Source organism: Eleginops maclovinus, chromosome 23 (genome assembly GCF_036324505.1).
Source record: "Eleginops maclovinus isolate JMC-PN-2008 ecotype Puerto Natales chromosome 23, JC_Emac_rtc_rv5, whole genome shotgun sequence".
Taxonomy (NCBI): domain Eukaryota; kingdom Metazoa; phylum Chordata; class Actinopteri; order Perciformes; family Eleginopidae; genus Eleginops; species Eleginops maclovinus.
In genome coordinates, this window is record NC_086371.1 from 21623249 (window position 1) to 21640437 (window position 17189).

General features: G+C 37.5%; 1 protein-coding gene across 4 annotated transcripts in view; it reads right to left on the minus strand.

Annotated features, from left to right (window-relative positions):
• Positions 1-17189, minus strand: part of il1rapl2 (interleukin 1 receptor accessory protein-like 2) — a 398203-nt gene that overhangs the window by 18268 nt on the left and 362746 nt on the right. For all 4 annotated transcript variants that reach the window (XM_063876302.1, XM_063876300.1, XM_063876301.1 and 1 more), the window contains 2 exons: positions 7170-7302; positions 1015-1160 (listed from right to left, as the gene is read on the minus strand). In XM_063876302.1, coding sequence (XP_063732372.1) covers positions 1015-1160; positions 7170-7302 — 279 coding nt within the window. The remainder of the gene's footprint in view (positions 1-1014; positions 1161-7169; positions 7303-17189) is intronic.

The window sequence follows — 17189 nt, forward strand, 5'->3', positions numbered from 1 at the left end:
TAAAAGTAACATCAGTTCCTGAGCTGGCAGGGTTTTCCTTAATAACAGAATCATAAAGAGAAATTGAATATGTCGGAGAGCGGACATAGCTTTATCTTTAGATTGTACGGTTACAAAATTAAGCAAAAGTGAAGCACTGCTTTAGGGAAAACACGCCGTGAAAGCTCTTTCGATACAGTACTTTACTACTTCTTTACTGACAGTTAATTATCTAAAATTAGAAATCTGCTTTCACTTAGTTAATGTTTACCCTGCTTAGAGGAATACTTTAGGATAATAAACATATTGGGCCATTTACTTATGCCTTCTTGCCAAGAAATGGATGAAAATTGATGTTGATCTGTTTTCCCCTTATTTTTTAGTTGTTTCATCTTCTGTTTTAAATGTTCAGTGAGTGAAGCTAATGTGTAATTGGCTAACACTTGTTTTATTTCTAATGGCCATCAGTGGGCAAATTGACTGGTTGCAAAAAGAAGTCTGACTGCATAGAACTCAATGAAAAAAACTACCCTATTTTTCACATGATATAACATTTATAAGCATTCAGTTGTACTAAAAGACACAAAGGAGTGGGCTGTTTGTGGTGAGTACATTTTGTTTTTAAATTACATCTGTTCACTGCTAACAATGCTAATTGCTAGCACTGGTGCTAGTTGGTACCTTAGCATAGCCTTGCCTATGGACAGCTCTAAACCAGTCAATAAACCAATGGGTGACGTCAAGGTTAGTACTTCTATTTATTTTATAGAGTCCATGTTTTTTTATGTCTTTGCCCCATTTAACATTGCTAGTTCTTGTTGTTTTACCTTAGCGCTATACAAGTACATTTGGGTGACGATCATGTTATTAGATGAGCAATTAATGTGCAAGCTGTCACTGGTCTGTCAGTCATTTAGATGAATTGTTCGAAAAAAAAATCAAGATTAATATGAGAGGATTTTACGATGGTTGGTTTTCTCCACATTCAATATTCCAAAAACTGGAGAAAGGAAACAGAAAGAAAAAGTGATCTACCTTTCTTCTGCAGTATGGCACTCCCGCTGCGCCTACCTATGTGGTTCTCCACATAACAGGTGTAGTTGGCCAGGTCTGCCTCCTCCACAGCATCAAAGGTTAAGGAGAGCTGCACCTCCTTCTCCCCTAAGTGCTCCCTCAAAATTCTGGAAAAACAGATAAAGAGAAGACAAAGTCAGCGCTTTATCTTTAAATTAACTCATTTTACAAACGTTAAAGTAAAAGAGGGGAAAGAAAACAAATAAAACATGAATAGTACTTAACATAACACAAAATAAATGTGAAAGGAAAGGAGTGAGAGAACTGGGTACAAAATGAGTAAATCTTAGAGACAGGTGGAGGTCCATGTCTCACTCCCTCACTCCACAAAAAAAACTGTATAAAGAAGGTAATGGTAAAGGAAGAGCACAGTTGAAGAGAAACGAGGAGTGGAGCAGTTTAGAGCAGATGAAAAAGGAGGCCAGAGGGAGCAAAGAGGCATGTGTAGAAAATATTGGCGACAGCTGGAAAAAATACTCTCCTTATGGCGAGGTTATACTCTTCTAATAGCCTGTGAGGAAGAGAGGAGGTGGAGGGGGGGGCAGCTGAATTGATGTTTGGGTCACGACAAGCACATTTTAGCCTGATTTAAGGTCAGATTTAGCCACAACAAGACATATCCAAGATCATACTAACTGTGCTGACACAGCAAATTCTGAGCAGTCACACAGATGGTCCAGCGACATTGTCTCCTCATAGCGGTAATTTTATTTAATGTGTTCACTATTCTTTGATATTGTTTCAAGTAGTGAAAACTCTAAAAACTATAATGTTTTTTGCTGACTCATAACTAAAAAAAAAGTAGCTACCTGAAATGCATACATTACAGTTCTTGGTAAATGTGCTAAACTGGGATTGGACAGCCGTCTTTGTGAGAGAGGAGTTTAGCAAACAGTTACAACTAACAGTTGACCATTACTTTCCCCCTGCTATAAATAACTCTGTCCTGTGGCCCTGAGGGAAGGATTATTTTAAAAGCCAGTGTCTTGTGAAGTGAACTCAGTCTCAGCGGCTATAAGTTGAGAATTCGCAACTTGAACCTTGGAGGAAATTGGCATAGCCGGGGACAGGAAGAGAGAAAATGAGTGTGAACTAAGACAAATCAATTGTTGTGTTTAATGGTTAGACAGACCTGTAACAAAACAGTTCAGAGTGAAAACTGAATAAAAGTGTGGATAAATCTGGGTTCTTTTTGTACAGAGAGATGTAAAGGTTATATTTAAAAAATAAAAATAAAAGATTAAGGGAATAAAAGGAGTAAAACAGCATTTGATGACCAAAACAGAAGATTGAAGAATGCTAGCTGAGTCCTGCCACAATCAGCTTACTGTGCTCTGTGGCAGTTTGTTTTGAATTGAAAGTGTCTGACCGTACCAGCAGACAGCAGGGTTTTTGAAATAATGAGCATATCCTTTGAAGAAACAGTGTCAGAAAAAGCCCAGACAGGCCACTGGGTTGTGTTTCCAACTCTTTACAGTGTGCTGGTTTGACTCTCATTTGACTCACAGTAGTAGGGACTGGCCAGATACTACAACACACAGGGGATTGAACCACAAGAGAGTTAGCATGGTCCAACCATGGCAAGCTGAGATGAGGCAGCATGAAGTACAGATAACTAAATGTCTGCACCACCTTCCCAATACCAGCCAGATACCTAACTAACCCCAATAGATTGTAATCTACACCCCTCCCCCTGTTTCCTGAGAGGGCGTGGCTAGATTCCACTGTGGACCCGCTCATTTGTTCACAAGGAAATGTAACTTTTAAAATTGTACTCTTACATTTTTTGTGAATGCTATTCTTAGACTATTTGCTTTTGATAATGTATTCTAATAACTGGTTAAGGGTTAAGTCATTCAGCAGTGTATCAAGTAATTAAGCTTCATCTTAGCAGTCTGCAACCATAAAGCCATGAACATGAATGGATAATTTAATTCAATAATATAAAGCCTTTAATTATTTTGAAAATGGACTGTTTCCATTGTAACGGCCCCTAGCCCTCAGACCGAATTCCCCCAATCAGGAAAGATGGCTGACACCTGATTTTGGTAGACTGCTCAGCTACAAGTATGGGTGCCTGTGCAGTCAGTCACTCTCTCCTGTTAGCTTTTTTGGCTCTACTAGAGCTTGGTTAGTTTGTCTTTATATACTGATGCATGTTCACACACCCACACACTACACACATTTCTGATAAACAGACTTCCCAATTAATATAGTTTCTTTAAATACATATACTTTAATTGGAAAAATAGTCATGTGAGGTCTCCCTGTTTTGTCTGTCCTAGAGTCAGGACGTGAAACCATAATAAGATGTTCACAATACTTATTTTTTTATGCTCATACTTTTTACCTTACAATATTTGGCTCAAGTATGCAGGACAATTTTTCTAACAATTTTTGGGGATGTTTTTACACCCCCAGCGTCAATGTTATTCCCTTTTTATGTTAACATTACTGCCAATTTTTCTTTTTTGGCTTCTTAATCTTGATTTCTGGGCTTCATTTTCAGTTTCAATTCATATACTTATGTAAAACCCGCCACTCATACAATCTCTAGGGATCTAAAACGCTCCAAAAAAAACGTACCACTGTAAACTAAGGTGGAAAAGCGTAGACAATAGAACATAATAATCTACACTGATACAGATACAAGCTCTGAGTAAAAAATACATTAAAACAGTGAGGCTATGAAAACAGTTGGATTGGACAGCTGATGTGAATTTCAAGAAGGTAAAGCAGCTCTCCACACCACTAAACATATGGGCCAGGGCTGCCTTGAAGTGAAAATATGAAGGAAGCACTGGCCCAAATGGAAATATTGTAATTACGAATTCATTGCACATGAACGAACCATGGCCTATCATAGCTGAGATGCAAAAATGTTGAGCGGATGGACCGAACTGAAGCTGTGCCAACAACCGCAGTAAGACTCATATATATTATGTTGGTGGATTGAGATATTTACAACAAAAACACTTAAATTCTTGCTAGGTTCTGTTTATATCTTCTAAAGACAGAGGCAGGGTTTCAGTAGGCGAGTATTTCAAGGCCAAGAGTTAAGGAAAAGTAACTTCCTGTCTGCTGCACATATTCCCTCTCTCTAGGTGCTGTAATAATTATGCAGTTCTCTCACATTCTGCACCCTAACAAGAATCAGTAATTACCCGTGTTCACATTGTCATGGAGGCCACGAGACAATATTACATCCTATATGCAAACAGAGAGGGCAGGCACCGTCAAATGGCCAGTGCTGCAGCGGGATGGGAGGTGGGAGAAAACGTACACAGATTAATGTGCATCACAGCGGGTCTCTCTGCTGTGCTGCAATTGTAGAATTTGGAGTAGTGATGTTATTGGAGCAGAGTGGCCAGAGGGACCGGACTGAGAGATGAAGAACTCATCAGGCAAAGGTTAATTTAATACCACGGGGCATGATTAGTTTCAAGTTTAAACACTCAACACACTCCATCACACTATTTTTCCCGGGAGTGAACATTTCCAGAGGCCAATGAATGTCTTAGTCGCTACAGAGACAATCTTTCAAATAGAGAAGCTGGGTTCAAGCCCCAGCAGGTCAGCTGGCAGCCCTCCTGCTGAAGTCCCCCCAGCTCAGGGGCTGCTGTGTGGCTGACACTGACCTCTGACATCGCTGTGGACGGAGCAAGGGGAGAGGTAAAACGATCTTCCCTTTAGGGAGGAATATAAATTCACATTAGTATTGGTGGGCCTGTTGATGACAGACAATATGACGGCTCCTGGGTAGGTAACAATTTGTATAAATTTTACCTTTAAAACGATTCGTGACTACTTAAAGGGTATGACAGCTTAAATGGTTAAATCACAAGTAAACACAAATAAAAGTGTGTCTTTTCCATGCTATAAAGATTTTTGTTTTACTGTGAATGCTAATATATTGATCCAAAGTGTCCTGCTTTTCTCTCCAATAACATAGAATGAGAGAAAGCACTGTGTAGTTATTTTAGATGGCGCATCTATGCCAGACTCTTTCTAAACAGCCATTGTCAAGTGTTCTTATTGCCATACCATTTAGTCACAATGTGCTTTTAAAATTAAGACATCTGTATCTGTTCTGTATATGGTGAGGAGGGAAAGAGGCTGTTTAAAGATGATCCTTTAATCTGTTACAGCATTTTATTTATAAGTACACTTTGATTTGTTCCTTAAAAACATGCTCATTTATTGAGCCCAGGAGGTGACATGTAAGAATATTACTAATCAACCATACATTAGTATCTTATAACCCTGAATAAATATTTACTCAAGTGTTGTAATTCATGCGCTAATACGATTGCTAAGAGAAGTGTAGTAGTGCAGTAAAACATTCAACACTGCAAATCAAGGGATGAACTCTGATGTGAATAATAGGTCCAACAGGGCAGTGAATAGAGGATTATACAGGTTATTTAAAATTCGAGGATATATCTTGCCTACTTTGCTGTGATTGGCTTGTAGTAGTTGCCTGGACCAAATCATGATAAGAATTATCAGGGTACATTTTTCATGTCTCATTTTTTGGTACCAGTGTATCTAGCTAATTAGCCACCTGCTAATGGAGTACAACTTTACGTTTCATCACACACAGCATAGGAATCACATTAGCCTACTATTGCCAGGAAAAATGTAGCAAAACATGTTCAGCTTGTTTTCTGTGACGAGTGTAGCATGAGAGCATGTGGAATTAGTGGAGCTGTGGTGGAGTTACTTAATAATCTTGCTAGCAAGCTACATGCTAGCTGCTAAATGAGTAGCATTTAACAAAAAAATGTTGTATGGTAATGTTTAGCTCTTTACCATACAACTACATAATGACAGCATGGCAGAATTAGCAAGCTAGGTAGCAAACTACTCGCCAGCTGCTAAAGTAGTCACATTTAACAACTTACTTATCACAGCAAAGAAATAACTTTGCTTTCGCCAGCTTAGTGAAAAGTTTGTTTTGCTAACTAGTGCAGCATGATGTCACAGTTGGCAAGCTAAAATACAGTAACAAGAAATAGCACTAAAATGAATGGTTCATCCGCACACTTTTCCTCCCAGTAGCCTATAGGGATATCAACGCTATCACCAGTTTAGTAAAAACTTGGTTTGGCTCATTTTCCTTTAACCAGTGTAGCATGATATCATTGCGAAACTATTAATCTAGCTACATTATTATCTGGTGGTAGCAACATAATTTTCTATACTCTAAATGTGTGGATGAATCCAAGTACCAGCCAATCACATCACCGTAGGTCAAGACGAGGAAGTACACTCTTTTAACAAAATGTTGCTTGCTGATGTTGTACAGACAAACAGGTAATAAAAAGTTCAAAACATATTCATTGGTAAATTATATTCATTAAAATATATTGTAATTGTGGATGACTTTCAACCATACGTGTTACAAGTATTTAGCTCACTCTTTTAAGCTGATATGTGTCTGTTATACATAGATAGCAGTAAGGTTCCCAAGATCTCCACAATTGTGTGTGTGTGTGTGTGTGAGAGAGAGAGAGAGAGAGAGAGAGAGAGAGAGAGAGAGAGAGAGAGAGAGAGAGAGAGAGAGAGAGAGAGAGAGAGAGAGAGAGAGAGAGAGAGAGAGAGAGAGAGAGAGAGAGAGAGAGAGAGAGTCTGAATGTTCTCAAGCTTTCCATGGAGACATGGCAGGTTGCTCTAATCATATTTGGTGCCCCGCAGACAATCAGTCTTTTCCCAATAGAATCAACTGTAATTGGTCCCAACAGGGGAGAAAATGAATTAAATTGAACTTTATTATAAGTATTCATAATTTTTAAGGAAAGTTGAGTAGAAATCTGTCAGGGAACCCTCAATGAGTCATAAATCATAAGATACCAAATTAGATCCTGACAGTGTGAGGAGTGCAGCTGGAGTCGAGTCTTTTTCAGAAATTAATTAACGATAGATACCTGTAGATTTGAGAGGCTGTAATTGATACTATGCGCTCACGGAAATGTCTTACGATATTATGTTCAGTTATGCGTACTTACTACCTACTCAATTTTGGTTCAATTTGAATTTACATCTACTGTGTTATTGTCTCCTCAAAGAATAACCAAGAAGAGGTTCAAAATGTCTGATGCTGTTACATGACTTACATGACTTCACTCTCTTTAATGTGTCCCGCTAGTTCTTCAACAAACTTTTCTCCTTTCATCCAGTAGATAATGGGCCTTCTGTTTTCTCCGCTGTAGCCAAAAAAAGCCTTGCAGTCCAGACTGAGAGGCATACCTGCAACAAACAATAACACAGTTAAAATAGAAAACAGCGCACTGAAAGAAAGAGCAGGATTATGCGCACAGTTCTGCGGCTAGGGAATACACAGTGGAAACTGCAATACATATTTTTGGGGCTAGACCCTTAATGAAGAAAGTGGTAGAGTTACAGTAAAATGTAATTCTGGTGGCTGCTCAGTAGCCTGCTATCCACTCAGGAAACAGTGCTCCCAGCTACTGATTATTAGGTGTGCCCCTTAGCTTGGGGAAATAGTTAAAGGCTCATCAAGCAATTCCAGTTACAGTGACTTGCTTTTTATAATGTAATATTGTAATTTAAGACAAACCCTACGTTTATGTAGCAAGTTGTTTGTGTTACTGATTTGGCAGTTTTAATGGCATACAAGTCCGATGTCATTATATATTATACATATGTAATTTTATAGAAAAAGAGGACGAGAACATTGCTGTTTATAGGCTATACATATTACATTTATCGAATGGCTCAATGCAACAGGTTCTGTATTTCCATATTTAAAATGTATTAAACAGCATTGTTGAATATAAGTTTGTGATAGACACAGACAGGAAGTAAACACCAACAGGGACACGGCATGGGCTTTGACAGTGTTTAAAGATGTGTCAATGAAAAAGAAAATGGGAACAGGCTTGGAGAGTTACAGAGAACCTCGATCAGTGCTAATGGCCTAGTTATGCCTCAAGACTATCATTGAAGTGAAAGAAACCCCCCAACAGGGTGATTCAAGACCCCTCCACCCTGTTCCTTTCAAACCCATCGTCTCTGTCTAAATGGAAGAAAGAATTGACAATTCTAAAAACGCACACACACACACACACACACACACACACACACACACACACACACACACACACACACACACACACACACACACACACACACACACACACACACACACACACACACACACACACACACACACACACACACACACACACACACACACACTCACACACAGTATCAACACCCACCTTCCCTCACCCTTCTGTAAGACCTTGAAAGCACCAGTCTGTGATTACAGCTATCAATGGTGATGATGGAGTATTAATGAGCATTCTAATGAGTGCTACATCATTAGGCAGTCAATTAGCAGATAATTATGATAGACTTCAGTATTATCAAAATGATAGCTCTGTCAGCATAGTTGAGGACCAACACTGAATGCTATCGCTAACCGACTATTTGTTGTATTGCTGTCAGAAAAGCACTCGACCTGACAGTAAACACTAAACATACAGCTGTCAATACTTTTATTAAGAGTGATTCGGAAATGAAGGTGCGAAATCCCTGTTTTTAAAAGACAAGAGCAGCAAGGGTTAAAACTTTTATAAACAAGTTATTGGTTGAATAAATATGAAATGTTATCAATTGATCATGGCAAAATATAACAGATTGTATTTGGAAAAACAAGATGATTGCTTAATGTTTTGTTTTGATGCTTAACTTATTCTGAATAATGAAAAAACATGGGGAAAAACAGAAGGATTTGTCCATTTTGTTGATGATGATTTCTAATAAGCCAGTATATATTGTGGTACAGAGCTCCATACATTTGAAATGTTGGTGTTGATTGGTGCTAAAGATGTGTTTGCTTTCCTTTATGCTGAGTCAGGCAGGATCCTGTAATATAAACACACTGCAGGAAAAAAAAAAAAAAATCAAAATTAGAGCAAATTAGTTTACCTTGATTGTGTGCTGTTGTCCCTGTTTGTGTACTTAGGTGTGTGTATGTGCGCTCCGCAGTAATTGATAAGCGCCCTGAGGGTGTGTTTGTGTTCTCAGCATGTTACACTGATTAAAATCATCAAATTTGTTTTCACTTGTGAGGTGAGAAGAGTGTGTGTGTCAGTGTGCCTTAACCAGAACAAGCAGCCCTAAAATCTCATATAGCCGAGCTGAGTCATCGTTTCTGATTTGTGGCTGAAGCAGCAGGGTGTTGACAAGAACTAAAAAAAAGGTTGACGCTGTGGTGTTGTCTTTAGTATCAAAGATTATGTTCAGCCTTGTTGGTGTGTCATCATTTTTCACAGCTATATTTTCAGATATGCACAATGTAAGGTACCTGTTGACAGTCTCTTAATTAAATGCATGGTTGCAAGATTTTTATTTTTTATTCATTTAAATTAACCATTCAAGTTGCAATACTTTAAAAGAACAATTTGTTAAAATGTGTCTACATACTTTAATAAATGACTATTCTATGGCGGCTGCACCCCGTGGTGTTGGTGAGAGACAGTAACAGGCTGTGTCGTGAAAATGATGACAATTGAACATGTTTTGATGATGGGTAATGTGACACGTGGGAAATGGATTGCAAGAGTGTATAAGGAGGACAGAAAACACATTAAAGTAAGCTCAACATAGATCAAAATACGGACACAGCTGTAGAAAAACAAAAGGACAGTAGGATGTGCTATTTTGGAAAAACATGCTTATCTCTTGCTTAAGCTAGGCTAACGAGCTATTTTTAAAGACATGAGGTCATTGTGTCTTTGTGTGTCTATGCCAGGGTGTGATATGGTGGAAGTCCTATTCGATAAGAAATATATATATATATATATACATATATATATATATATATATATATATGTATATATATATATATGTATATATATGTATATATACTGTACGTTTACAGATTCATATTTTGTGGGACGTGTGCCATACACGTAGTGACGTAGGCCTAGTAACTTTTCTGTTGTTGTTTGTTTTTCATCAGTCCCCAACACTTTTCAAAAGAAAGTGACGCCCATGATGATGATAGTTATAACAGTTTAATATTGAGTGCAATTTTCACTCATATTTCTTTGTTTAATTCTCCAAAACAAAGTTGAAGTTGTTAATACAACTGGCTTGTTACATGTCCGGATACATTTACTATACATAGTTAAGACTGTGTGTTAGATGACCCCTACAAAAAGACATTCTCAAGGTAAGTACTTTCATATTAAAATGAAATGTTCACTTAGCAATGAATATAGGTAGATTCTCAATTGTGATATGAACATGGATAACTAATACAGTTGAAAGATTATGTTTTCTAATACACCTACCTAAGGCTAGTCATTTTTAGCAGCAAGCGCACCACTTAGTGTATAAAAGTGGTGGGGTCAGAAGGTGTTAAAAGGGTCTTCAACATATACACTTTTCGGCAATGTAATAAGGGAGATCCTTTGAGGTTAAAGTAGATAATTACCAAAATTGGGAAAAAACCAAGAAAGTATATAAAGAATGTTTAAAGTTGCTGATCATTGCATGCAGATGTTTTGGTTATTTTATAACAATAAAGGAAGGGTTTTTTGATGATGAATATGCACTTATTAAAATGAGTTAACATGTTTAACCTTTAGGTTGTTTTTCAGATCTTTTTAATCTTTTTTTTTTAAAATTATACTTTTATTTTTTTTAACATGTATTTATTGATTTTCAGATGTTTGTAGAAATCGACAATCCACAATTGTACATTATAGCAAAAAGTTAAACATCAACATTAATAATGTAAATCCCCCTCCCCCTCCCTAAGGGAAAATAAACAGAACTAACAAAGGAAGATAGATTAAAATTAATTAAATAATAATAATAATTATGCAACGCACATACAGGCTTATAACATTACATAAAAGACATAAAATAGGTGCTGGACACAATATGGTTGTATGTAGACATCAAAGTTATTATACATTCAGTATTCACTATGTATATACCACTCTCAAGTCTCCAAAACTTCCCCAAGATCACAATTCTCCAGGAATGTAAGAAAGGGAGTCCAAACTTCATAGAATTTGGCTGATTTCTTTTTCACTGTGTATGTTAATTTTTCAAGGACTAGGCATGCAGACAACTCTTTAAGCCAGCGTCTTCTTGAGAGATCAAACGTCTTGCTTGTAATAGACATAAATCTGTCATTTTCTTTTCTTTGCTGTTTAACAAACAGTCCTCTGGGTACAGATTCAGAATACAAAGTTTAAGGCAATTGGGGATTGGATTTAAGGTAATTTTAGAAATCATTCTTATGATTTCATTCCAGAACTTTTGTATCTCAGGACCACTCCACTGGCAGTGAAATAAAGTGCCTTTTTCTAAATTGCATTTGACACAGATATCAGGAATATTTGGATTCATCTTATTCAATCTAACTGGAGTAATGTAAACCCTCATAATCCAGTTGTACTGAATCAGTTTGAGATGAGTATTTATTGTTAGGAGATGAGCACTTGAACATACCTCACCCCATTCCCCCTCAGAGATATCTTCTTGCAAGTCCATTGACTTGCAAGACTTGATTGACTTGATCCATTGAGCTCTCTTATGTTCAGTGGAGTCTTTATGGTTTTTCACCAGTATGTTATAAAGTAAGGATATTTGACCCCTGCCAATACCGTTATTCACCGACACATGTTCTAATATGGATAAAGGAGGTTGTACATCAGAATGTGTCTGTGTATAAATGAAGCTTCGTAGCTGTAAATATTTAAAAAATGTTTCTGAGGTATGTCATATTTATTTTTAAGTTCTTCAAATGACAAAAGTTTGTTATCACTGTATAGATTCATGATTTTATAAATGCCCTTTGTTGCCCACAGTTTAAAGCCCAGGTCACTTTTATTGGGAGAAAAGCTGTCGTTTCCCCATATTGGTGAAAAACATGAAAGAAAAGCTGTTTCACCTAGAAATAATTGTACTTCATGCCAGATACTAATTGTGTTTCTCACAAAGGGGTTATCAGTGAGCTTTTTTTATTTTTTGACAGGCGCAGAGTATAAATAAGTGTCAAGCCGCAAGCCCTTTGTACAAGTACTTTCAATTTGTACCCATGGTAACATAGGCTCAGCTGAGAACCAGAACATTGCTGCCCTAACCTGGGCAGCCCAAAAATACCATTGTAAATTGGGTAATTGTAACCCTCCTCTCTCATATGGCAAATAGAGAAGTGAGAATCGCAGCCTTGACCTTCTATTGTTCCAAATAAACTTTGTAAATAGTTGGTTCATTTTTAAAAAGAACTGTGGTGGTGGGGGTAGAGGGACAGCTTGAAAAATATATAGAAATTTAGGAAGTACACTCATCTTGATCACATTTATACATCCCAAAAGAGAGATTGGCATAGATGACCAACTATTCATAGATTCAGTTATCAAAGTCATCATAGGTTCATAGTTACAGGAAACTAAGTCCACTGTGGTTGGGGTAACATTAATACCAAGATATTTGAATCCATTCACCGCATTATTAAAAGGATGGTTTATAACAGGATTTAATCTCTCCTGCTTATTCAAAAACATGATAGAAGATTTTGTTATGTTTACTTTAAAGCCTGAGAACTTTCCAAAAGTGTCGATTAAATTGGTTAGATTGCGAATTGAATTCTTTAGGTCTGTTAGAAACAGAAGGGTATCATCGGCATACATTAAGATGCGATGTTCTAAGTCCACTACTTTGATACCTGATATTGAGGGGTGTGATCTCACCGCTATAGCGAAAGGTTCCATGGCCACGACAAAGAGCATTGGTGAAAGAGGGCACCCCTGACGGGTACCTCTGGTTGCGACTTCTGCCATAGGGTCAGTATACAGTATTTCAATCCATTTTCGGAAGTAGTTGCCAAACCCAAATCGAGAAAGCACATCAAGTAAGTAACTCCACTCCACCCTGTCAAAAGCCTTCTCAGCATCCAGAGATAGAATGGCTGTGTCAGGAGTTCCCTCCCTCACATGTATTCAATTCAACACTCTTCTTATGTTATGGAAGGCCTGGCGATTTTTCACAAAACCGTTCTGATCTGGATTGATCACAGTTGGAAGCACCAGCTCTAATCTTCTAGCCATGACTTTAGCGATAATTTTAGTATCTGTATTAAGCAGAGAAATAGGCCGAAATGATGTACAATTGGTGGGATATTTATTAGGTTTCAAAATAAGTGTTATTAGTGCACTCCTCAGGGATTCTGGGAGACAACCTTGTTGAAAGGCTTCTTCATACATGGCCAAAAGAGGTCCCAGTAGTTTATCTTTGAATATCTTGTAAATATCAACTGGGAGTCCATCAGGACCCGCAGCTTTACCTCCCCTCATATTGATAATGGCATTGGAGATTTCTGAAAGTTAATTTTTCGTCCAAATGTGCTTTAGAATCATCGGCTATAGTAGGAATACAACGTTTATCCATGAAATCATTCTGTTTTCCTAAGTTTTCAGGAGTTTCAGATGTATACAGTGTTTTGTAAAAAGAGGCAAAGGTTTTATTGATCTCCTGGGGGTCTGCTGATATTGTCCCACTTTGGGTTTGGATCACATTAATTGCCCTATCTGCATCCAATTTCTTAATACGCCAAGCCAACAATCTCCCAGATTTTTCACCTTGTTCATAATAACTCTGTTTCAGACGGATTAGACTGTTTTCTGCTTTTGTTATAGACATTTTTTCATACTGGGCTTTAAGAGACATCAATTCTTGTTTTATCTTTATGGAGTCATCCAAGAAAGCCTCTCCTTCCAACTGTCTGATTCTACGGTCAAGTTCATTCATTTCCAGTTTAAGTTTGTTTGTTTTTGAGCTGGTATAGGATATGATCATACCTCTGATGTACACTTTAAAGGCCTCCCATCTGACAATAGCAGAGGTCTCATTTGTATTTGTGTTAAAATAAATCTCAATTTGAGCTTTTTAAAAAAGCAGGACGTTTGAATCAGAAAGCCATCTTGGATGAAATCTCCATCTAGAAGTGGACTTAACCAACCTCAGGACGTTGTATATAAGTGAAGTAGGAGAGTGGTCTGACAGCAGTATACTATTATAATTACAATCTACCACAGAGAAGAGCATAGAGCTTGATACTAAAAAATAATCTATGCGGGAGTAAGATGTAAAAGAGGAAGAAAAACAGGAAAATTCTAATTTATCAGGGTTTAAACTTCTCCAAGGATCACACAGGTTTAGATCATTTACATATTGCAACAGCTTCTTCCTACTCTGTGTGTGAGAGGAGTCTACTCCAGAAGAGCGGTCCAATTTGGGATCTAAAGTGCAGTTAAAGTCAGCTGCCATGAGAACCCTCCTAGATTATACTAGATTATATGTGCACACCCTACCACCATAACCCTTTACTCAAGGCCATGACAAATGGCTTTCAAGTCAGAGTGGATCAATATACTTGCTATGTCTCTACGATGATTACCCCAAATTCTTTGAAAATTTATTTTTGATAATTACCTCACTCCCAGGGAGGGTTCTCATGGCAAATATACTTTTAAATATTAATGGCGACAAAATCAACCTTTTAAAAAAGTGGTAGCCATCCTTAGTTTAGGATAGCTGCGAAAAAGAATAACTTCAAACCATGTGATTGATGCAAATTATTATAAGTCAGTGGTTATTGAAATACATTTGACTGTGACTCAATGTAAGTTATTGTTTGAGCATCATTCCATTAGCAGTTTTCCTAACTCAAAAAGGATGAAGCAAACTTTTTTTTGTTTCATTGAGACAAAGCATTTCTTTTTAGAGAACTGCATGAAGAACTCGGCCCAATCGCAGGTAAGTAAATTAACAAAAGTCAACTCCAATCTGATTCCAGTCTGTGTACCTTTACTTCAGCCTGACAGACTTGTCGGTGCTCTTTAATGTTGCCTCTCTGAATTCCATCACACGTAGATGCACATAGGGAAGCAGCTGAATGTGATTATGAGAGCAGACTGTGGTTTGCCCTTGCTTCCTTTTTTAATGTTGCAATCACAGCAAGAGGATCTGGTTGTTATCTGATGTAGACATCTGCTTCCTTCTGCCTGTAGAGCCTTGTGTGTTGAGGTTGTTTGTTCAAGAACCTCACTGCATTGTTCTGTCTTTGACTTGTTCTAAAGTACAATGACAAGGAAATATGTACTCCACAGTTACTGTATAATTTGTACTCTATGAAGAAGTATGCTTCTATTGTGATGTTTTTGATGTTCAAGCTCAATTCAGTTTAAGGACAACAATGTTAATTTAGGTTAATCCTTCTCTTGTTCCAGATTAAAAACAAAATAACAAGAACTAAGTAAAAGATACAAAGGTCAACCATTATGTAAACTGATTAGTAAATGTAATCGGGGTACTCACAATACTTATCTGTCATTAATCATGATTAATTGATGTTTAAAATAATAATATTTACATGCTATTGTAATGAAGAAATGTATGACAAACTGGTGAGAGAAATGGTAAGAGGACATCAATTTGGAATTATTAGCATGGCGTCCAGCACTTTTCTGACACTGAGCCAAAACTTGAAAAAGCCGCTATCACGGAGAGCTGTGATTGATCTCCACACATTTTTCAAGTTTCCGGATTAATTAGAGCTAGAGCGTTCATGTCTGCAGCCCCATCAACAAAACAAAACAAAAAGTGTTGAACAACAAAGCTGGTGTACTTGTTTGTGTCAGTGCGGTGTTGTTAGAGGGCCAACTCCTGGAGTGATGGGAGTGGCTCAGCCGGATGCCAGACAGCTGATCAGAATCAGGTAATATGTCATTAGTCTGGTCTCTGGCAGTAGGCTTGGTCCTGAGAGGGACCGATGGACACGGAGCCGCCTCAAGCAATAGAGGAGGAATTAGATGTTGACTATTTCTGTTGATGCCCTCAGTTGCTGCCGACCGGCTATTTTTTAATAAACCTTTCCCAACTCGCCCTCTCCTTCCGACGCTTTTAACCCCAGTGTGAGCCAGAACGCTCACAGTGTTCAACTTCAGTATTTTTTCCAAAATGGAGCAAAATGTGTTTAAGTGGCAAATGGGGACGACCATTTTTTAAATTGGTCCAGTATTGAGCGGGAACACTGTAGCCAGGAGCCGTAAAATGAGCTGCATTGTAATCTTTTTGCAAAATGCATTGCATTGATGAACATTAAAAGTCCATTAAAAAGTAATTTTGTCCACCAAGAGGCTTAGATTATTGTGATCTGGCAACATATCATTTAGCACGTGTTCGTGCTTATATCGAAGTCATATTGTTATCAGTTGAAAATACCTGTCAGTTGAGTTGGCTGTGGCTATAATAAAGACATTCAATTAATGTCCACTTTATGTTGTATATTGATCAGTGGTGGTGAATTTTTAAGAATCTGTGAAAAATAACAGATAAAACCTGTTTCAAAGTACAAAACACATGCAATTAAATTGAGTGACAGATAAACAGATTGTCACTGCTATGAAAAAGAGTTTCCTTTTGATATTATGACAAATATTCAACAAAAGCTCTGAACAAACACCCCTTTGAATAAATATATTTCTTTCTTGAATCAAAATGAATTCAGCACCAACAATCTGTTTAGGCTCTTTCATAAACCATCTGTATATGGTGTTTGAATAACCTCTCAAATCATGTTTTGCAAAAAGACTATTCACTAATCACATTTACCCTAAGCATACGATACCTGAGCAACATCTTTTACAGTATGTCTTATATTGATTTTTGCAATGGCAAGATCTCAAATTTAGTGGAGAAAGTTACTTGCAGTGCTGTTTTATAAACTATATTTCAAGAGCGGTGACAGGAAGGGACAAAGGAAGAAATTCATGGAAACAGTCTGCCTTCATCTCTTCTCCCTCTGTAACTTTTGAAGCTACCTGTACATCATTAGTCTGTTTCACTTGTTACTCGTTGAATTTCATTTTTTGCTTCTTACTTCTTCATATCACTAAAATAGATTCCCTGTGTCTTTTTTTCTGTCTCCTTAACTCTTTTTCCTTCTTTGCCAGGATTTCTGACTTCGCTGTCATTCTTTGCTGATTTCCCTCCCTTGCCCCATCACTATTTTTGTCCCTCCAATCTGTCTTTGTGCAACCGTGTACAAATACTCTACTACAGAATAAAGTGAACAACTTTGAATG